Raw genomic sequence first — 24191 nt, forward strand, 5'->3', positions numbered from 1 at the left:
AACTGGGTGGGACTTGCATAATGATGGCAATTGGAATTGCCACAACTGACATCACATCTGATTACTTTGTTACTTACCAACAGAGTTCTTTATTGGTATATGATAAGCTATATTGCAGAACACCTAAAAACTGCTACAATAATCCACACTACTTCCCACAACAGATGCCTTCAGCCATTAACTGAAACATCTATTTTCACTGCATTTTTGTTCTTCCAAACATTTTGAGACTTTTTTTTCTAACTCTGAATGCAATCAATTGATGGAGGTAGACAATAACAAATTGGCATTTGATGCTCTTTTCCAATTGCATTTATCAGGATATTTAATTTATTCTCTTTTAAGCTTTTTCCGGCTCAGTCTCAGTTAGTTTTCACCTTCCCTATTTTGAAGGTCAGCTTCTCAACTTTTTTCTTCCATATAGAGAAGCTGAAACATAATCTACAGGCATTCGTCCATTTTACAAACACATCTAAGCCTGGCTTTTGGCTGTTGATTTGTCTCTGCTTTAGATGGAGTAGAAAGGTACATTAATTTTTTATTGCATTTGGTGTTCCAGAAGAATAGAGAGTCACACCATGCAGGTAATAGTTGTTACAGTAGAAAGGCTGGAAAAGGGGATGGGGGAAAGAGGCAAGTTTATTTTATTCTTTCACCCCACTTTCAATAACGGAATGAATAAATTTGCTAATTGTTATGCATTATCCAGCAGTAATCTCAACATGAAGTACTTTAAATACTTGAAACCGGTAAGTATTTGTGTTTCGGGTATGTGCTAATATATACAAACATGGTTTACACCTAGATACTTTCTTAAAATAACATTTTTCTATGTAACAACCTTTGTGAGCTGATATCACTTAAGCCTTGTTCCTCTGGAATGTCTGGTTCATCAACTAAAAACACATTGGTTGCAACTGCAAATCTCATAGAATCTAATACATTTGGGTGCAGCTGATCATAAATTGCCAAATATAGTTTATGGATGAGTAGCAGTGATTTATAATAAGAACAAGTCACTGCATAATTCACCAAATTACCATAAAAGATTTGTAGATGTGCAAGACCAAACCCTTAACCTAGAGCCGGAAATGACTAGCACATATGTACGAGGGGAACCTTTACCTTCACTTTTACCTAAGACCAATAGATCATTTCCTCATCAGAAATAAAGCATTTTATTTGTTAAAATTGTCATTAGTGCAAGAAGTCTTAAACCAAAACAGAATATTTACATGTTCATACTAAGTTAAGCAAATAACAGAGTGAGGTTCTTCAGTATTTTTAAATTAAGAGTAAGGCAAATAAAAATCCACCACTGCTCTTTGACCAAGCTAGTCAAACCTAAAAAAATGATTGTCTACAGTACTATTTAAATATATCCAATTGAAAAATGCTGTAAAACTGGCTTTTCACAATAAAACAACAGTTACAGAATTGTTTTCTTTAGGAGGTTGACAGATTTCCATTTCTCCTGGAAGATATTCCATCAGGGGAATGTAGGTCACTTATGCGAGTTGCACTTTCTTCATCGTGATTAAATAGTTCATATGTGCTTGGCACACAGCCATTTATTCCCTTGTTATCTTTATGCAATGTCACAGGCAAATTTGATAGGGAAAAATTGACATCCTTAAAGGCATGCAATAAAAATATTCCCACGATTATAGTGATAAAGCCACTTAATGTGCCAATAATGTCATCAGCTGCCATGTGTTGCCATTCCTTGAAGAGGATCGCAGAACAGGTTAAAACAGATGTTGTGAAGAACACATAATAGATTGGTGTCACTATAGAAGTGTTGAATATGTCCAGGGCCCGATTTAAATAGTTAATCTGTGTGCTTACACAAGCAATAAGACTTAGCAGCAGAATCCACGCCAATGGATGTTTCAGCACAGCTTTTCCTGCAAAAAGTTCCTTTATAGCAATACCCAAACCTTTTACACAGGATACAGATAAAGCTCCAATGACTGAGCAAATTGTTATGTACACGAGAATGTTGGTCTGCCCATGTCGGGGTCCCACTATAAAGATCATGATCAAGGATACAATGACAATGAGTGTTGCAAAGACCACAAAACCTGAAATATATAAAAAAAACAAAACATGGCATGCTGCAATTGCACATACTAAGTAGTAACACATTTTGAAAACATACAAACACCTGGAGTCTGTCAAAGGTTTTATAATTAGCTAAAGTTATATTGACCAAAAGTTATATTTTGTAGAGTGGTGATATTTTCTTTTGTTGTGGGGAGGGGAGGAAGTTAAGGGCAGTAGATGTGTATAGGTTTAATATGTATATTTTCAGTATAGGGGTAGTCACATCTTCAAATGTATGCATTTTGCCGAAGTTGATGAAATAATGGGGGTTGGAGGGGAGTTACGTATAAATTTCAGGTAACCCACCCCGGAGTTAAAGAGAGGAATGCCTAGAAAAATATCCTTACCCTACGTGACTTTTACTAATGATGCAATTTTAATATTTACATCATTCACAATACATATATTATTTCATGAAGAGTAGCTAAGAATCTTCTTAATTCTAGCTGTCAACTAAACCTATATTGACTCCCAGTAAAAATTGGAGGAATATTTCTTTGCTGGATACATCGTTCTTAAAGATCAAAGCCATTTTCATAGCTTAGAGGCTCCAGAAAAAAAGGAAATCTTACAGTAAACTCTGTCATAGTTACTGCCTAATTTATTTATTGCTACAACTTTAAATTTTGCAGAGTTAAACCATTTAAAGTCTAAGTGTTCAGAGAACACAGGCAAGGGTTAAAATGTGTTATTGAGTTGAAGATATACTCCAGCTTCAGTCTCAACATTCACAAATGCCTCTTCAGATTCTTGTACATTGAGTGAAGTGTATACAAGAGCACTGTAAGCATATTCAGCTAAAAGCATTTAAAGGCCTCATTGGTAATCCTGTCTTACTAGGATCTCCAGCTGTGGGGCAGCTAGATACAGGCAACTAAATACAAAATAAACCCCATACAGAAGAAATCTAGTGGAATGTGAAGGGACACTCACAGCAGGACCAGACCCTGGCCCACCATTTATATTCCACAATTGAGTAGAGAAGTATCTCCTTGAATTCTTTGTAATCAATCTTTCTCTCACCTGGATCACCTAACTTGTGGGAGATTTCACTCAATGTTTCAACTTCCTCTTCTTGGGGTGCATGAATGACCATCACAGTGGAACCAAGTATGCTTAACAAACATCCAATTTTTCCATGTAAATTAAGTTTTTCGTTTAAGAAGTATGATGAAAGAATGGCACTAAAACACACAAATATAAATTAGACATCAAACACTGTCCTTAAATCATAATCTAACAATTATGTGTTTGCATTGTTACAGAGTAGAATTTCTGCATATTTTTAAATTGTTGAAAGCTATTTGAAGGCAGAATGCATGTATTCCAAATAAATTGTTATGAAGTAGCCTTATTTAAAATAAATAGAAATGCTTATTCTTTGGACAGAGAGGAAGAGGCTGTCTTACACTTTAAAATCCAATTTCAGAAAGTCTCTAAATCCTCCAGAGATGTTGATGGCACTCACAGAGTTTAAGAGAAAGTGAGCAAGGACTTTCTGGTTGTGACACTTTAAAGATAAATTCATTCTTTTGGATATTTTTTAAATAAAAACAATTATGATTACTCCAAGGAGAAAATTCTAAGAAGGACAGGCGGTTACATTGCTGTTCCATGTGGAACAATCCTCCAAGTGACTCTCTTTTTCTGAGTGAAAAATAACACTGGCAAAATTCTCAGTTTTCCTTTTCTGACTAGATGCTAGCCTCAGTTCCCTCAGCTTCAGCAGCGCTAAGGCTAGCACTAGCAAGGAGAAGAAACCCTCCTGATGGGAAGCAAAGACTTGTGCTAGTGAGAAGAAATGATCCCACACTGGGGAAACTGAGGCTAGCATCTACTGAGAAAAGAAAACCCCAGGGTGAGTCGCAGTCTGTGGGGACTCGGTGGGACAGCATGGGGCACGCATATTAAAAAGGCGGGGCACGCATATTGCAGCCTCTCTGTGGCTGGTTGCAAGGACAAATATCCGCAGGAGTGTCACAGCAGACATAACTTCAGGTCTGGGTCATAAATATCTTTTGGGGGTGTCTATTGTAACTTTGAAGGGTTGCTATATGAGTCAAGGACTACCTGTATCTAATTTCAATTCGAAATATTAAATCTACAATCAAGTAAGCAAATTCTCATGCACAGAACATCAAACTGAATTGCTGATATATTTTGTTTATTCTATACCAAGATTTATTTCTAAAATCATCTACATTGTAGCTTTTTTATAAACAATGGGTGGGAGGAAGGGCAGACAGTAGTAAAGACATCAAGATAGAAAATTATATTGAAACATTCAAAACAGCAAAACTTAAAGCAACTGAGCCACACTCAGAAACCCTATTCTCTGCCAGCACTGAAAGCAACTAGATCTCTTGATGATATCTACAGAGATACCCAAAACTGCCTTCTTACCTTACAAGAACACTGAGAGCTCCCAATGGGGTCACTAATGTAGCTGGTGCAAATGCATATGCAGCAAAGTTAGCAACTTCACCAGCTCCCACTGAAGAAAAGACATGGGAAGGGAAGAGGTGAGATAAACCGAAGAACAATTTTCACTGCTATACCTACTATTTTAAGTAAATTCGTAAAAGAGAGGAAGGCAAACACAGAACAGCTCCTGAATAGTCTGTAGTAGATGAATAACACATTTTAGTACCTATTTTTACAATTAGCAATAGAGATAGCACTTATATACTGCCCCATCGTACTTTACAGTCCTTCTCTGGGTAAATTGCGCTGACTGCAACAATCTTATCTCCTCATTTTACCAACCTCTGAAGGATGGAAGGCTAAGTCAACGTTAAGCCCATGAGGATCAAACTCCTGGCTGTGGGCAGCTTGCAAGGAAATGGGCCTTTGTCGATCGAAGGCTGAGCAAAAATTGGGTACGCCAAGGAGGAGCCTCAATGAGGAGTGTCCTCAGAAATCAGCTCAACCTATCGGACAAGAGACAGAAGCACCTCCCATGCCTGGACGCTCTGAACAGCTCATCTGGAGAATGAATAATGCCATATATCCCACATATCTCTATTAAGAAGAAACATGCCAAGCTAACAACAGGGCTATGGATGCAGTACAGGCATTCTTGTGGTATCTGCTGACTACTCCTTAAAGCAGTTATGCTTTTCTTAGGGCTGTATGGTAGTACAGGTAATATTTGAGTTAAGGAGACATCAACAGCCCAAATCTTTGGATATGATCATTCCATATCTAGTGCAGGTAGTCCTCGACTTACAACAATTCATTTAGTGACTGTTCTAAGTTATAACAGCACTGAAAAAAAGTGACCTGTGACTGTTTTTCCACATTTATGACCTTTGTAGCATCCCCATGATCATGTGATCAAAATTCAGATGCTTGGCAATTGGTTCATACTTATGACTGTTGCTGGATCCCCTTTTGCAACCTTCCGGCAAGCAAAGTCAGTGGGGAAGCCAGATTCACTTAACAAAGAGATTAATAACATATCAACTGCACTGATTCACTTAACAACTGTGTCAAGAAAGATTGTAAAATGGGGCAAAACTTACTTAACAAATGTCTCATTTCGTAATATCAATGTTTGGGGTCGTAAGTCGAGGATTACCCATATTAAGTATTTGGATTTCACTGAAAAGAATGCCAGACTACAATTTCTGATCTATTATATTAATCTTTAACCAAAAAATCTTAGTAAGTTTCAAATTCTATAAGGAATATCAAGCTTGTCATATATCAGAAAATAAAAGATTTTCAGTAGATTTTTATTGCCTACTCCTACTAAGATCACTTTTTGGTTTGTTTTAGACATTATATTACTATTGTTGTTGTTATTATATTTTTATCTTGCTACATACATGCATACATACCTACATAATGTGTGTATGTGTGTCTTTCTGTCAACTCAAGGCAGCAAACATGCCTAATAAACACTTTGCCTCTTATTTCCCCCACAATAATAAGTCTTTGAGGCTGAGAGAGAGAATAATTGGTCCCAAATTACCCTCCTGTCTTTCCAGCCCAAGGTAGGCTTAGAACTCATAGTTTTCTGGTTTCTATGCCAGTACCTTAGTACAATTGCTATGGATTATGCTAACAGTCAGTTTCTAGTTTTTCCAGGTACTTACTTGACAAAAGTCCAGCCCACCATAGCCATTCTTTAAGGTATGCATGGCCACCTTGCCCTATTTTTTTTTTAAAAAGAAAAGGATGTTATTAGGATCCCTTTACAGATTACTATGCTTTAAAAGTATATGTTCAAATTCTTGTAAGCTACTTGTTAAAAATTCCTAGCCAGTCAGTATTATTGATGGTTATTAAAGATGTTTCAAAGAAGCAGCTGTGTCTATCAAGTCCAATTGACAAGGCATGATTGAAAGTCCAATGGCCCGTTGTGTATGTTACATAAAACAGGTATCTATGCATTTTAGAGTGAAAACCACCACTGTGGGAAAGGATGTAGTGAGTTCTTCATTTACAATTTACGAACAAAGTTGGGAATCTAAGGTCTCAGGCTCTTGTGCATCCCCAGAAACCAGCTGTAATTATTTTTGTCCAACATCTATTGTGCAGCTTCATGCAATTCTGAGGTAGAAAACATAGTAAATATATAATACGTACTCTGAAACAGATAACATAATTTATAGGGGGGAAATCTTAAATTCCCCTCAAAAACTTTTTAAAAAGCAGAAAAATCTGGTGCCAACTCTACATTATTGTCCTACTTTAGCCTTCAATCAATTACACAATATTAAAAATGATGCTCACATTAATAATTAAAGCATCTATGAAGAATCAGGAACTTTTCTTGCATCATGAAAACTAAAATCGCATTTTGAGATTGTAGAAGAAGCTGAAAAATTAACTGAAAGCTAGCTTTAAAGTATTGAAATAAGTACTTGAAATTTTGTCCTATACACCAGATTCTGCATGAAATCAAAAAATACCTATTTATTTATTATGTAATACTGAAACAAAATCTTACATAGCTTATATGGATCCAAATTTAATCAAAAACTTAAAATTAAAAAACCCTCAAAATTTTACCTGCTCTCATGGAGCCTTTTCTTGCCAATCGAAGGAGACCCTTTTTCTTCAGGATAAAACTCCCTCCAATGAAAAGACTGGAACTCATTGCCAACACAAGCCCAATATAGAAATCATATTTCCCCCGACTCTCAATCATTTCGTCAGCTGCTAAAGTTTTCCAAACTGTCACATTGATCAAGGTACAAAGCTGCTGCTGATGATATTGGAAGCAAGATGAAGCCAAACTGGAACCTAAAATAAATATAATAAACCAGCATATCTTAGAGATCCATTATATAGTGTGGTAAATAAGCCTTTTTAAAGAAAGATTTCTCCATTAATTTCAGGGGAAGGCATGGTTCCAAATAAATCCTCTGCCCTCAAACTGCTGCACAGTATGCATTTATTCTGTAAAGGAATTAATTTTCCCAACCAATAGTACAGTTAGTCCTACTTGTTCAAAACTGCAAACACAGAAATAGCACATCTCTTAACACAGAACATCTGGATTTTACAGTTCAAGAAATTTCAGGTCTTTTAAAAAAAATTGTGTGAGAGGCCCCTCATGTGTATGTCAGCTACTAAGTTCTGTCAGTGAGTATATCGCAACAGCAAATGTTGATTGTGGGCTCAAAGTTGTGTTTTTTGCATTCAATTAACTCTGAGTCCCATTCAGGAAGGTTTTCAAAAAATACTGAAAACCTATCAAGCAAATTGGTCATCTAACCCAGAACTACACTAAAAAGATAATCAATTTAAAATTGATTGATATGACACAATACAACGAAAAGTGACAGAAAAATAGTCGAATGTTATACCGGTGAAACTCGAAAAATTAGGATATCGTGCAAAAGTTCATTTACTTCAGTAATGCAACTTAAAAGGTGAACCTAATATATGAGATGGACTCATGACATGCAAAGCAAGATAGTTCAAGCCGTGATTTATCATAATTGAGATGATTATAACTTATAGCTCATGAAAACCCCAAATCCACAATCTCAGAAAATTAGAATATTACATGCAATCAATAAAACAAGGATTGTACATAGAACAATATCGGACCTCTGAAAAGTATAAGCATGCATATGGACTCAGTACTTGGTTTGGGCCCCTTTTGCATCAATTACTGCCTCAATGTGATGTGGCATGGAAGCTATTAGCCTGTGGCACTGCTGAGGTGTTGTGGAAGACCAGGATGCTTCTATAGCGCCCTTCAGCTCTTCTGCATTGTTCGGTGTCATGTCTCTCATCTTTCTCTTGGCAATGCCCCATAGATTCTGGGGTTCAGGTCAGGCGAGTTTGCTGGCCAATCAAGCACAGTCATCCCACGGTCATTGAACCAGGTTTTGGTGCTTTTGGCAGTGTGGGCATGTGCCAAGTCCTGCTGGAAAATGAAGTCAGCATCCCCATAAAGCTCGTCTGCGGAAGGAAGCATGAAGTGCTCCAAAATCTCCTGGTAGACTGCTGCATTGACCCTGGACTTAATGAAGCACAGTGGACCAACACCAGCAGATGACATGACTCCCCAAATCAACACAGACTGTGGAAACTTCACACTGGGCTTCAAGCATCTTGCAATGTGTGCCTCTCCATTCTTTCTCCAGACTCTGGGTCCTTGGTTTCCAAATGAGATGCAAAAGTTGCTCTCATCAGAAAAGAGGACTTTGGACCACTGAGCAACAGACCAGTTCTGTTTTTCTTTAGCCCAGGTAAGACGCTTCTGACGTTGTTTGTTGTTCAGGAGCGGCTTGACAAGAGGAATACAACATTTGAAGCCCATGTCCAGGATCTGTCTGTGTGTGGTGGCTCTTGATGCACTGACTCCAGCCTCAGTCCACTCCTTGTGAACATCCCCAACATTTTGAATGGCCTTTTCCTGACAATCCTCTCCAGGCTGCGGTCATCCCTGCTGCTTGTGCACCTTTTTCTTCCACACTTTTCCCTTCCACATAACTTTCTATTAATGTGCTTTGATACAGCACTTTGGGACCATCCAACTTCTTTTGCAATTACCTTTTGAGGCTTTCCCTCCTTATGGAGGGTATTAATGATGGTTTTCTGTACAACTGTCAGGTCAGCAGTCTTTCCCATGATTGTGATTCCTACTGAACCAGACTGAGAGACCATTTAAAGCCTCAGGAACCCTTTGCAGGTGTTATGGCTTAATTCGCTGATTAGAGTGGGATACTTTGAGCCTAGAATATTGAACCTTTTCACAATATTCTAATTTTCTGATGATTATAGCAGTAAGCTATAATCATCTCAATACTGATGCAAATCAGCTTGAACTATCTCCTCCCCCCTCCCCCTCTTATTGCAGCTTGTACTTGCTTTGCAGTACTAGTCTCATCTCATATATTAGGTTCACCTTTTAAGTTGCATTACTGAAATAAATGAACTTTTGCACGATATTCTAATTTTTCAAGTTTCACCTGCACAATGAAATGATATACCAAAATAAAAATACAATAAATGAAATGAATATTGTAATAAATGTGATAATATTCAATTAATCAAAGGTTTTGATTGAAAACAGAATGTGAGAAAAATATTAAATCTTAATTTTATGTACATTCCACTGGAAAGTACAAAATTCTTATATAACCTGATCAAAAGTTCTGAAAAGGTTTTTGAATTCTCAAAACACATGATCAAAAGTACTCAGACAGTAGTAATGGTCTAAAAAAGAAAGATTATAAAAATTCAAAGTTTCGGTGACCTTTTAAAAGCCATATAATGATAATAACAATACATCCTTAAAGGGAATACCAACCTCTGGAGTGCGACCACAGTAATTCTTCAACAGAGAAACAGAGCAGGGTGTGATTATGAAGAAACAGAGCAGGGTGTGATTATGAAGGAAGTGAAAGCTGAACTTCCTGATCATTTTAGCTGCATGTTAACAACAAGAACACTTGCAAATTGCTACATCATCACATCTAAATATTTAAAAAAAATTCCTACCCAACCAGGAAACCACTGTGGTTATCGCGATAAAAAAACAAGAGATGAACAGACTGCATGCAATTATCTGATGTTTCATAATAGTATTACATGATATTTGCTTTGGAAATAACTCATCTTATTGCAACACCTTTCAAAATGGAAAATTGACATATTACTTAATTTTTCATTTCAGTATAAAGTTTGATGGACGACATTCAACAGTGGTTCAACTACCGAACTACTGTTTCAACAGTAGTTACTACACTGCTCAAAAAAATAAAGGGAACACTTAAACAACACAATGTAACTCCAAGTCAATCACACTTCTGTGAAATCAAACTGTCCACTTAGGTAGCATGAAACGGAGCCTACAACCCACACAAGTGGCTCAGGTAGTGCAGCTCATCCAGGATGGCACATCTATGCGAGCTGTGGCAAGAAGGTTTGCTGTGTCTGTCAGCGTAGTGTCCAGAGCATGGAGGTGCTACCAGGAGACAGGCCAGTACATCAGGAGACGTGGAGGAGGCCATAGGAGGGCAACAACCCAGCATCAGGACCGCTACCTCCGCCTTTGTGCAAGGAGGGACAGGAGGAGCACTGCCAGAGGCCTGCAAAATGACCTCCAGCGGGCCACAAATGTGCACGTGGCTGCTCAAACGGTCAGAAACAGACTCCAGGAGGGTGGTGTGAGGGCCCGACATCCACAGGTGGGGATTGTGCTTACAGCCCAACACCGTGCAGGACGTTTGGCATTTGCCAGAGAACACCAAGATTGGCAAATTCGCCACTGGCACCCTGTGCTCTTCACAGATGAAAGCAGGTTCACACTGAGCACATGTGACAGATGTAACAGGGTCTGGAGACGCCATGGAGAACGTTTTGCTGCCTGCAACATCCTCCAGCATGACTGGTTTGGCAGAGGGTCAGTAATGGTGTGGGGTGGCATTTCTTTAGGGGGCCGCACAGCCCTCCATGTGCTTGCCAGAGGTAGCCTGCCTGACATTAGGTACCGAGATGAGATCCTCAGACCCCTTATGAGACCATATGCTGGTGCGGTTGACCCTGGGTTCCTCCTAATGCATGAGAATGCTAGACCTCATGTGGCTGGAGTGTGTCAGCAGTTCCTGCAAGACGATTGATGATGCTATGGACTGGCCCACCCGTTCCCCAGACCTGAATCCAATTGAGCACATCTGGGACATCATGTCTCACTCCATCCACCAACACCACATTGCACCACAGACTGTCCAGGAGTTGGGGGATGCTTTAGTCCAGGTGTGGGAGGAGACCCTCAGGAGACCACCCGCCACCTCATTAGGAGCATGCCCAGGCGTTGTAGGGAGGTCATACAGGCACGTGGAGGCCACACACACTACCGAGCCTCATTTTGACTTGTTTTAAGGACATTACATCAAAGTTGGATCAGTGTTTTTTTCCACTTTGAGTGTAACTCCAAATCCAGACCTCCAAATTTGATTTCCATTGCTAATTTTTGTGTAAGTTTGTTGTCAGCACATTCAACTATGTAATGAACAAAGTATTTAATAAGAATATTTCATTCATTCAGATCTAGGATGTCTTATTTTTGTGTTCCCTTTATTTTTTGAGCAGTGTATTAACATTATTGTTCAAGAGAAAGCGAAACAACTTCTTGAAACTGAAAAAAAATTCTTATTTTACAAGCATCTACTTCTTTTCCTAGTTTCCCAACTTTTAATATTTTGTTAGACATAATGGCAAACAATTCTCTTCAGAAGAAGGGCAGATTTCTACATCACCTGAATATTTTTTATTAAAGAGCAGTACCTTACCTTGATGACATTTTTCAACCCATTTGTCTTTTGTATTATGAATCAGAGAGATGATGCTAAAAAGGAAAAATGCCAAACTGAACTCTGGCACAAGTTATGTTGTATATAAGTCTCCCTATTTTTTAAGACAGCGAATGATCATTTGTTCAGTGACCATTCAAATTTATGGTGTTGAAAAAATGGACTTAGGACGTGTGCCCAAAGTTACAGCTGTTGCACTATCCCTGTGGCCATATAATCAAAATTCAGGTGCTTGACAGCCCACCCACACTTATGACTGCAGCAGCCCTTCAACTTCCCCCACTCATCTATGATCCATCTTCTCTGATCCAGTTTGTTAAAAAAATGTATTCAGAATCTGAACGTGTTAAATTAATTAAAGTTAAATTAAAGTGTTAAATTAATCTGTAAGAAACAATCTTGTAACTTTGATGCTGAAAACTTAAGTTCTTCTTACCCAAGTATTCAATATTCCCATTAAAAACAAATCTTAGCAATCCAGGCTCATTTCACAAAATGTATTAGGTCATTATGTGTGCAGTATTTCATTTAGCAAGTTAAATAAATTTCACTACTGAAGGTTTTAAATCGGGGTACCTGGTTTATCAATTTAACAAATGAGTAACAACATGCATAAGCCAGGGCACTATAGATCAGGGGTCGCCAACCTTTTAGACCTCAGGCACCACCAAACTCATAATTTTAGATCCCAGGGACCACTAACTGGTTCTGTGGTGTGGCCTAATTTGTGGGTGTGGCTTGGTGGTCATGTGACTGGCTGGGCATGGCTTGTATGTAAATATTATAAATATTTATATAAATATTGAATTTTTTATTTTAAAAAGTGCAACTTTTACCCAAAATCAGGCAAAGCAGGCAGGCAGATTGAGTCGCTCACAGAATCACAGATTCATTCAGAGATCTATCTATCTGTCATTGGCTAGCTCTGTCTGTCACATAAAATTTGCTTGCAAGCAAACTCATAAAATTTGCTTGCAAGCAAATTCACAAAATTAACTCACAACACACCATGCATGTAAATATTGAATTTTTTATTTTAAAAAAGAGCAACTTTTACCCAAAATCAGGCAAAGTAGGCAGGCAGATTGAGTTGCTCACAGAATTACAGATTCATTCAGAGATCTATCTATCTGCCATTGGCTAGCTCAGTCTGTCACATAAAATTTGCTTGCAAGTAGACACACAAAATTAACTCACAACACACCATGTATGTGAATATTGATTTTTTTATAAAAAAAGAGCAAGTTTAACCCAAAATCAGGCAAAGCAGGCAGACTGAGTTGCTCACAGAATCATTCAGTGATTTATTTATCTGCCATCGGCTAGCTCAGTCTCTCAAATTTGCTTGCCGTGAGTCTGCACTGAATTTGCTTGCAAGCAAACCTTCAGTCCTAAGGTGCGGCTGTATTTAAAAGCAGAGCCGAAGATCTAAAGACCAGCTAGAAAGCAAGAAATCCAACCATTTCCTGCTTCCTAGCTAATCTAAATCTCCCAGCACAGCAGAACAGATGATGGTTGGAAAAAGGAAAAATAGAAATTTAGCAGGCAAGTTTACAGGGTAAGGAGTGGGCGGGGAGGGTTCCTGCGGGCCATGTGGGCGGCGTAGCCTTGTATTTCTGTGCAGCCTGAATTAATTGCTCTGGGGGGGTGCTCTGGGGGTGAGATTTCTCTGTGGCCCACCAAAATTTTCTCGTGGCCCACCAGTGGGCCCTGGCCCACAGGTTGGCGACCGCTGCTATAGATTATATTAGCTTTATATACATCTTGGAGGTTATAATTTGGAAATGTGCACAATTCAGATTGGCTAATCATACTCTTTATAGATAGTGTTTGGGCAGTAAAGTCTCTGTGGCAATCAAGTTTCTAGTTTTCTACTCAGTAAGAAAGAAATACAGTTTCTACAGGATAAATTATACTCTAATTAAATTTACTCTGATTCCTTTGTTGTGCTTAGAAATTAATGTACCCTAATTGCATGCAAGGCTTATCTGTCAAAGTTTCAATTTGTACAAATTTGTATAAGCTTTTATTCATATTTCAATAAAGACTCATTATAGCATTTGCTTATTCTTGAGTATGATTCTATTAAGTAAAAGGCAGAAGGTAATTTATCTGACTTTATTAATGAATATAAGTTAATGATACCCATGTTCATGCCGCACCTTGGTGAATATTCCAGGTAAATATCTAAAAGGTCCACTATTGCTATCTGCATTTGATAAAATAAACATTCCTTAGACTTGAGATAAATTAAACCTCAAAGATAAACTTCAGTTCTATTTTTGTCTAAGAGCTTTAGGAGTTTGTTATAAATTATTCTAAGAAAACTAACTGGTGATATTCTACTGGTTAATTGATTAGGTGCCATTAAGTCAGTGTTAACTCTTAGCAATCACATATATTAAAGAATGATTGGCAACCCCAATTCTTCCATTTTTATCTACCCCATTGCAAATCACCCTATCGTTAAAAAAATACAAAGACTCAAAGACTGTCAAATTATAAGATATTTTGGGATGTATTTTCATCTGCTTCTGAGGTTAAGACTAAAACTAACAGGACAAAACTTCAAGGAGATACAAATATACAGATTAGATATTAGAAAAACCTTTTTGACAGCAATAGCTATCAATTAGTGTAATAGATTACTGCATGGAATTGTTTCATATCCTTCACTGGAGATTTGCAAACACGTTGGATAACCATCTATCAAGAATGGTGCAGTATAGAGTGGACTTCTATATCTGTTGGGTCCCTTCCAAATCTATGATTCCATGATCATACAAATTATTCTGTGGATCAGATGAAAGGGCCCCTCATTCTCCTCTTATTAATAGAAAAGTCCTATTTCCACTCTAATCCTTTATAAATAATATTTCCCATGAGAAAACATAAGGCCAACCTTAATACATTGGATTTAAAACACAGCTTCAGTTTGGATTACTGTTACTTGTTTCTTAATTAGTAAGAGTATGTATAGTAATGAGGCAATTACAGTAAAGCTTTGACCCAGTCAAAGTAGCATGTGTATCTATGATTAACTATGATTGGCTGAACAAACATATTTTCTTTTACATAAAAGAAAATTTAATCTTTTTACTTCCTTCTTGTTCATTGTATCAAACAATTAACTCAACTTCAGGAAGAGACATCCTTGTTTCTTGCTGCCATTTTTTTCTCTTCAAATAAAACATATTTCCTACAATACAGTACTTCTAACTAAATAATTCATATTTGCTTCCATTTTCTCTATATTATCTTCAAACAAAAACATAAGCATTAAAACAAAACAGATACAATACTAAAGCATTGTGACTTACAAGCCTGGGCATGGATTTCTATTAACTTTGGCATGGGTCCTTATATTTTAAATTTTGCACACAATTCTTCCTGTTCAGAAACTTTTTCCCATGCTGGATGAAAGTATGTAAAAGCTCTAGCTTTCCCAAGTAATATTTAGCAAATTGGGACACACTATAACAACCAGGAATCTGTTATTTTCTAAGATTAGTTTTGAACAGAATGGGATGCAAATCATTAACAGACTTTTAATACAAAACATAGGAAAGTACAGTAAAAACTCTTACAGTTTTTATGGCTGAACTTTGACTACAGACAGTGTGAAGTATGTTTCATGTTGCAAATGTTGACATGTAAGCAATACAGAGCAAAGCACACTTCTCGATTCAGTGTAAATTTTAAATTAATTGTAACATATAAAACATGAGTTTTTCTTCAAGCTGTGTAAATGGGACTAAACAGACCTCATCTGTACACATATGTCCATACAAAAATACATGGATGTTTAGTTATGTGCCAGCATTGTTACTGATTATGGCAATAAAAAGTCTACATGAAAAGCCAAATGGAATTACCATTTAGTCTTATTATTCATATTGAATTCAGATGTGTATTATCTGAATATCACAATGTTTCAAGATAAAACTATTACTGTACTTCAATATTCTACATCCAAGTATATAAATATAGACAGACAGACAGATATAAGTAAATACTAGATGTACCAAGTCAGGACCTGTAAGCCAATCACAACATGCTTTACTTGATGGCACTTCATCAATATGCAATACAATAAAGATAACACATATTCTTCCTTATTTGCTTAAAAAGCAAATATTAAATATGACTCCATATATAACAATTTCCAAACAAGAAAGGTTTTTCAAACCAGGCTTCCAAAATTGTCTTGGTCTTGGAGTCTGAATGGGCCATGCTATTAATTGCAATCTACTGCATCATTCATGATGAGCTGTACTGAAGTACTCCCAGTATACAAACTAGTAATCAGCATTATTGTTTAAAAGCCCTATGAGGAATATTACCCTCCTAAATGTTCTTATTCAGCCTACATCATAAAGGTAGGATATTAAGATTCTAATATTCTACAGTTATGATGTTTAAGAATACTTTTCCCTTGGACTTCAGTCATCTATGACTAAAGTTCAACAGCCACCGATGATAGTTACAAAAAACATTTTATCTAAGGTTAGAGTTCAACCATTCAATTTCACAAGGTTTTGATTTGTCAAAACTGTCTCCTTCCATCCCTTTTTTTATTTCCTACCTTGCAAGTAATGTTTGCTTAGCCCAGGGATCTGCAACCTTAAACACTCAGAGCCATTTGGGCCCATTTCCCACAGAAAAGAAAACACCAGGAGCCAATAATTTAACAACCTGTGTGACTGGGTGGGTATGGCAACTCGATGTCACTCACTCCCATCCAGTCACCTCCTGCTCTGGAATATGGAGCGAGTCTCCATCCCCCACCATCACCCTTATCTTCTCAGGCCAGGCGAGGAGTGCCGGTGAGGGGACGGGCCAGCCAGTGGTGGGATCAGCTGACAGGGAGCTGCAGAAGAAGGCCAAAAGAGCCACATGTGAACTACGGGTTGTAGACCCCTGGCTTAGCCTGAAGTAAATTCAGAATTACTGCAGAGTTCTCCTCTGAGAGAACAGGGATGCTTCATGGGTTAAGACCTGACCTAAGATAATACTGTATGAAATTTATTATTACATGGGTTCCTTTTAATGTGAGGTCTCCAAAATTTTGTCCACAGAGGTTTTATTTGGTGCTGGCTAAGCTCCTGATGATCTTCATTCCTGTGAGTCTCCAATAGCATTTTATTTCAGAGCTTCACTTAGGCCCCATATCATAGGATTTTAAAAAAGCAGAACAATAAACAAAGTAGATTGTTCATGGTTGCAAATGTCCTGGAGATCTGGAACATGTGCTATAGCATTTTTGCCTTGCTCTATGGGGACAGGAAAGAGGAATCGTCTGGGGTTTGTTAGTGTTCATGCATGTTTTTCTCAGTATGCCATTTTGAAATAGCAATAGCACTTAGACTTATATACCACTTCACAGTGCTTTTACAGCCCTTTCTGAGTGGTTTATAGAGTCAGCATGTTGCCCCTCAACAATCTGGGTCCTCCTTTTACCCACCTTGGAAGGATGGAAGGCTGAGTCAACCTTGAGCCTGGTGAGATTCAATCTGCCAAATTGCAGACAGCTGGCAGTATTGCATTCTAACCACTGCACCACTGCGGCTCTTGTATGTGCTGTATTGGGACAAATTTATCATTTGTGAAATCAAGCCCATCTCATGGCCCATTTCTTTATTGGTTCTTTTTTTGATCCTATCAAGTGATATAGAAGCCTGCACTCAAAAACAATGGTTTTTCATTTTGGAAATCACTCATTTTTGCATTTTAAATTGTTTTGAGCACAATACTTTTCATTCAGTCTCACCTATATGCTTCACCAAAATAAGTTTTTTAATATCCATGAGTTAGTTTTGCAATGCCTGCCCATCATTTATTTTTTATTTATTTTTCACATTTCTAAACTGCCCGTCTCAAAGAGGGTGATGTACAATAAAATGTCAGAACATAAAAACATTATTTTTTTTAAAAAAAATTGGAACTAAAATTTCAAAATTAAAACTTTTTTAAGGAGGAGGAAAAATAATTAAGCCCTGTTAAAAATCAATTGAAAAGATGAAGGGAGGGCTCTCAGGGCACTAACCAGCCCCACAGCTGCATGCTCCTTTGGACTACCCAAGCAAGGCCACAAAGCCATGTTTTAACTCTTTTCCAGAAGGCCAGGAGGGTAAGGGCCCACCTATCGTCTAGGGGGAAAATATTCCACAAGACGGGTGCAATGGCAAAGAAGACACTTTCTAGACCCAAGTTGATGCAAGTTCATGGTCAGAACTTGTGACAATTGTAAAGCAGGTGAGTCATGTGACCAACCTGATCTTATGGCTTTTTGAAGCAGTCATTAAGCAAATGCTGTGGTCATTAACTGAACCAATGGTTCCCTATGGAAGCAGTTTTGCCATAAACAAACAAACCAACCACTCCAAAAGTAAATGTTGGTTTTTAGCAAAATCTTAGTAAATGTGGGGTCACATGATCACATGACGCTGCAGTCATAAATGAAGCTCAATTGCCAAGCGCCTTAACTGTGGTTATGTGATGGTGGGGACAACTGTTGGAATTTGTAAGTACTCTAGCTTAGATCCATTGGAACTTTGGTCACTAAGCAGCCAGTTGTAAGTCAAGGACTATCTGTATTCAGCCATTTTAGAAATATCTGTCAGGATTTCAAATGTGCTTAGAAGCTCATAAAATTATGGTTCCCTGTTCCAAATATTAATTTAACTATTGGAAAATTCAGATACCATTAACTGTTATCGTGCTGGCTAGACTGATAGGAGTAAGCCCAAAATCTAGGATACTTTTCCCTCTGCTTACATAACCTATTGTGAATTTAAAATAATAAATTGTTCTGACTGAGGTCCTGCTGGCAGGTGCAGTTACCAATAAAGTCTGTTTTATTGCAATTATAACCATGACAGATGGCCCTCCAATGGTGCCGGTAAAGCTTCACCACGATTTTCCCTGAAGGAGTCACTCACTGTTAGTGCAACCTGGTCCCACAAACTAGGTCAATAGTTATAGAGCTGATCCACAAGGCAAGAAGGAAGTCCACAAACAAGGTTCCGAATCCACACAGCAAGGTCTGAAATACACAAGCCTGAATCACAATTCAAAATCCACAAAGTAGGGTTTATGAGGGCCAGGGAAGTGTGCACCAAAGCAAATGGTTGTTCCTGACAAACGCACCTTCCCCCTAAGCCTGACCAAAACACCCCAAGTCAGGTGTTCTTTATGAGGAGGGGTGGGGTTGCTTCCTTGTGAGCAACCTCGCATACCTCCTCTGTGCTTCCCTTCACTCTGCTCTGTGCTGCAGATCAGTTGGGGGAGGCAGCTGTTCCTTGTCAGAAGGGATGTTGCCTTTCATTGGCACTAACCATTGACAACTGATCCTTCCCTACTTTCAGGTGCAGATGCAGGTGGCTCCACATCTGGTCGACCACTTCCCCAATGGGCCTAGGAATGCATTGTCCTCAGTCCCTGGCCTCCTTGGATGTTCCTGGGGAGACATTCCATTCTCGTGGGATGGTCTTGGTTCTAGCTCCTCATGCTTCTCTGAATCAGCTTCTGATGGGCCATCACATAGATCAACATGAATAACATTCATTCCAGTTCAGATTCTTCATGAGTAACAACTCACTTAAAGCTTTTGTATCATTTGTCATTCCTCTTCTTTATGTGTACAATCAAGTCACTCTTGATCCCTCATGATTGTCTGAACAAGTCCTTGCAGTTTTGTTGTCAAGATTTCAGAAGTGGTTTGTCATTGCCTTCTTCTTAGAGTTGAGAGAACAGAACTGGCCCAAGGTCACCCAGCTGTCTTTTTGCCTAAGACAGGATTAGACAGTCTTCTGGGTTCTAACCTGGCACTTTTAATAACTGCATTAAACTGACTCCCATAAACTCTCTATAGGTAGTCTTAGTTTAAAGATGACTTGTTCAGTGACCATACAAAATTGTGATGGCACTGAACCTTTGAAGTTCTGGCCATTGCAGTGCCCACATGATCACCTTTTCATGACAAAGGCATACAACAACTGGCCTGGATTTCTGACAGTCACACCGTCCCATGGTCATGATTGTGATATGAGACCTTCCTTACAGATTTCTTGCATGCAAAGCCATCAGGAAAGCCAATGGAAATCAGAAGTCCTGATCCTGAGGTCCTTGCTTGACAACCTGATTGTCCTCACTTAAAGATGGCAACTACGGACTGCCAGAACTGCTATCACTAAGCGGTGTGGTCATGTGATGTTGTACTTTATAAACACATTGCTTAGCAACAGAAATTCCACTACCAATTATCATTATTAAGTGAGGAATATACTTTACTTGAAACAGATTATAGAAAGAACTATTAAAAAACATGTTATCTAGCAGTTTTAAAGCAAACACTGTGTTTATATCATTGTGTTCTATTAAGATAATTTTTATCCAAATGCAAAGTTTAAGCCATTGTCAAAATGAAAATATATAGAAAATTTTCCCTGGTATCTCTACGAAGAATACTAAAGTAACTAAGCATTTTGTGCTTACAACTTTCAACTTTATCTTAACAAAGCAACCTTTGTCTGGGTATGTTAGAAAGTTACAGAAAGCAATTCATGACTGGCACGTGATATTATTTATAAGCTCTATTACCACTAAAGGACTGTGGAACTATTACAGATGTAACAGGCTGTAATGAATTGCTCTTCCTAGTGATATCTCGTTTTTATAATAACAGAATTTTACACTATAACAAGATTGTTCATATGAAATGTTTGACATGTGACATGCGTAGTTGACTTTATAGTTGATTTTATGCCATATATAAAATCTACCAATAGAATTATTAATACAGTATCAGTAAGATAGCATATAGAAAATACTTGTGCAGATTTACAAGGAAAGCTTGAAGTAGAAAGTCTGAGTTCATCAAATATCTTTGAGAAATAAATTTCTGTTAGCTAATTGAACCGATTGTTTGAGATCTGGCAAAAGTATCTATACTTTTCCTGCTTGTGTTCTCATAGTAGTCAAGTTGCTATCACTAGTGATTCATCCAGATTCCCAAACTCAGCATCCAGAATGAAGTTTGTTTTTCCAGCATTCCTTACACAGTGGCCATCCACAATATTGATTTCTAAATGCTGCACTGTGATATGGGAAAAGGCAATCTTTAACTGTGTTATTCTGAGGCAATTTTATTTTAGAAACTTCTCAATCTACTGCAAATATAGTAATTTATCAATGCATCCTAATCTACTTTTTGACCCAATCCTGTATTATTTTATTCAGTCTCATCTGGTCTCACCAATAGTTCTGAAAAAAATATTTATGCATTTGGTTTTTAGAGTTTGAGGATTGCAAATCAGCAATTTCTAAAACTATCTGGATTTAAATTCAATTTGTGTAATGTCAGATGCTCAAAGCTTCCATATACTCATTGAAGTCCAAGACACATGCTCCCAAATGATTAACAGAATATTGAGTGTGCTCAGTATATGAACAGCATCCAATTTACCATGAATGTTTGTTTGGACAAAAAGGCAGAACATAAATCAAGTAACCAAATACATTCTAAAGTTCTATATAAATTTATTCCAATGGTTTCATACAATATAGATATAAAAGTATCAAAAGTACAGGGAAATCAACAGGTAAAATGAGTCTGCTAATGACCATTTGACTATCAATCAAAAATTAACATTGTCCTTCAGCATAACTGGCTGAAAATTCTAGGGTTCTAATGTTTATGCCCTAGAAGTTTGTCATGTCTAGAGACCCAGTTTGATCACTTGATCACTTTGCCTAGTTGGTTCATTCTGTCCATATCCTCTCCTAAAAGCTCCCTAGGCCTGTACAACCTGGTCCTGGCTGTTTGACATTGCCAACTATCTTCTAAGGCAGTGGTCACCAACCGGTGGGCCGCGAGAAAATTTTGGTGGTGCGCAGAGAAATGTCACGCCCAGAGCACCCCCCAAAGCAATTAATCCAGGCTGCGCGGGAACACAAGGCTGCACCGCCCACATGGCCCAAAGGAACCCTCCCTGCCCACTCACTCCTTACCTGGCAAACTTGCCTGCTAAGTTGCTATTTTTCCTTTTTCCAATCATCAGCTGTTCTGCTGTGCCTGGAGATTTAGATTAGCTAGAAAGCAGGAAACCGTTGGATTTCTTGCTTTCTAGCTGATCTTTAGGTCTTCAGCAAGAGCCAAACATTCTTTAGGACTGAAGTTTCTAGTTCTCAGGACAGACTGAGGTAGCTAATGGCAGATAGATAGATCTCTGAATGAATCTGTGATTCTGTGAGCAACTCAATCTGCCTGCCTACTTTGCCTGATTTTGGGTAAAAGTTGCTCTTTTTTTAATTAAAAATTCAGTATTTGCATACATGGTGTGTTGTGAGTTAATTTTGTGAGTTTGCTTGCAAGCAAATTTTGTGTAACAGACTCAGGTAGCTGATGCCAGAAAGATAGATCTCTGAATGAATCTGTGATTCTGTAAGCAACTCAATCTCCCTGCCTACTTTGCCTGATTTTGGATAAAAGTTGCTCTTTTTTAATAAAAAATTCAATATTTACATAAATATTTATAATATTTACATACAAGCCATGGCCAGCCAGTCACATGACCACCAAGCCGCACCCACAAATTAGGCCATGCCTATAGAACCGGTTGTTAAGAAATTTGAATCCCATCCCTGCCTGTGTGTGTGTGTGTGTGTGTGTGTGAGAGAGAGAGAGAGAGAGAGAGAGAGATGGTCAGATCTCTCCCACCAACATCAGCAAGCCACTGTCAATCAAAATTCATATTAGTGGTCCCCGGGATTTAAAATTATGAGTTTGATGGTCCCTGAGGTCCAAATGGTTGGCGACCTGTTATAAGGTAAGCCTTTATTTGGTATCCTTCCCCCTAGCTTTGGTATATGAATTAAATAGGAATCTCAGAGTCTGCATATCTTGCCAGCAGTAAAATAAAAGGAAACTGATAAAAATAAATGAAATCATGCCCTATCTTGGAACACGTGGTACCACCAACCCACGTTATTTCAAGAATTCTGATGAAAAAGATCTAACACAATTTCGAACCTTGCAGATCAACTCAATTGCTCTTTTTAGTCCTTTGATCTTTACGATTTTATGCAGTTTAATTTAGGCTAAATCCCAAATTACACAATCTCAGGCATGGCCCTTGAAAAGTAAACCAAATTCAGGATCCTATCTGGGTCGGTCACTGGGATCAGAGCTTTTGGATTCGGTGCTGGAGCCCATCTTCAGGGAACTTCTCTCTAGCAGTGTGTGTGTATGTGTGTGTGTGTGGGGGGGGTGTTTGGGGGCTATTCTGTGCATCGTATTTATATGGTGCCTGATGTAGGTTATAAACCAAAATCAGTTCAACGGCCTTTAGTTGCTGATATTGCAAGGGAGGTATATTCACAGAACAATAAAAAGAACGGTATGACACATTCAAGAAGAGGAAGTAAAAAAAAACAAAGGCAACCTGCAATTCAGTTCTAGCAAATTCAAGGCCAGGTAGCTCTAGTCCGCTTCAATACATCAAGGGATTGAAACTCCCCCCCTCCCTCCAAACTATTACCCTGCTAATATTCCAGAGGAGGGAGGCTTGACGTATGAACTTCGCACTTGGAAGCCCACATCCAATAAAGCAGGGGTGTCCAACCTTGGCAACTTTAAGACTTGTGGACTTCAACTCCCAGAATTCCTCAGCCAGCAAAGCTGCCTGAGGAATTCTGGGAGTTGAAGTCCACAAGTCTTAAAGTTGCCAAGGTTGGACACCCCTACAATAAAGCTACTAGCCTCCCCTTTAAAAAAACAAACAAAAGCCCCAAAAGCCCCTTGCCATCGTCTGGGCTTCCCGCAGCCCTGCCCGAGCGCCTCTTCTTAACTTCTGCCCTTGCGTCTCCTACGCACGCATTTCTCAAAGCGCAGCAATGAGCAGGGGATCCAGGACTGATGGAAGCAGGCCGGCCGGCCGGCCAGCCGCAACACCCTCTTTCCCGAGATGCGACTTCTCTTTTCCGCAAAGAAAAGTGAGGAAAGAAAGAAATCACCTGCTCGGAGCTCAGTTCCCTTCCGCCGGCAGCGCCTCGCCCTCACATCCCGCGAGCTCCGAGAGAGGCTGCGGCCGCTGCAGCCGCAGGAGGACGGCGACCCCCTCCGCCACGACCACCACCGCCACCGGGGGACGGGAAAGCCGAGGGACCTTCCCAAAGCCGCGCCGTCGCCATGGAGATTCTCCCTCAGGTAGCACCGGGCTTGCGCATCGCCCTTCCGTCGGGCGCTGCCAAATAAAACCCGCGCGCCTCTTTGCCGGGCTTCCTCCAGCTCACACCGACCGC

General features: G+C 38.8%; 1 protein-coding gene across 3 annotated transcripts; it reads right to left on the bottom strand.

Moving 5' to 3' along the window:
* Positions 1 to 1162: 1162 nt before the first annotated feature.
* Positions 1163 to 24191, bottom strand: NIPA2 (NIPA magnesium transporter 2). Of its 3 annotated transcripts, XM_087967106.1 has the most exons (7): positions 23904 to 24191; positions 11868 to 11923; positions 7126 to 7359; positions 6207 to 6263; positions 4510 to 4600; positions 3130 to 3290; positions 1163 to 2084 (listed from the first exon to the last, which is right to left on the bottom strand). In XM_087967106.1, exons 3-7 carry the CDS (start codon positions 7262 to 7264, stop codon positions 1447 to 1449), a joined length of 1086 nt encoding a protein of 361 aa, XP_087823232.1. In that variant the 5' UTR covers positions 7265 to 7359; positions 11868 to 11923; positions 23904 to 24191; the 3' UTR covers positions 1163 to 1446. The 3 variants fall into 3 exon arrangements, with proteins under 3 accessions (XP_087823232.1, XP_087823231.1, XP_026522632.1); XM_087967105.1 differs by lacking the exon at positions 11868 to 11923; XM_026666847.2 differs by lacking the exons at positions 11868 to 11923; positions 23904 to 24191 and adding an exon at positions 9884 to 9939.

The sequence above is a fragment of the Notechis scutatus genome, chromosome 5, assembly GCF_049901735.1.
Source record: "Notechis scutatus isolate UNSWTSFEM ecotype Mainland chromosome 5, rNotScu1.2, whole genome shotgun sequence".
NCBI classification, from domain to species: Eukaryota; Metazoa; Chordata; class Lepidosauria; order Squamata; family Elapidae; genus Notechis; species Notechis scutatus.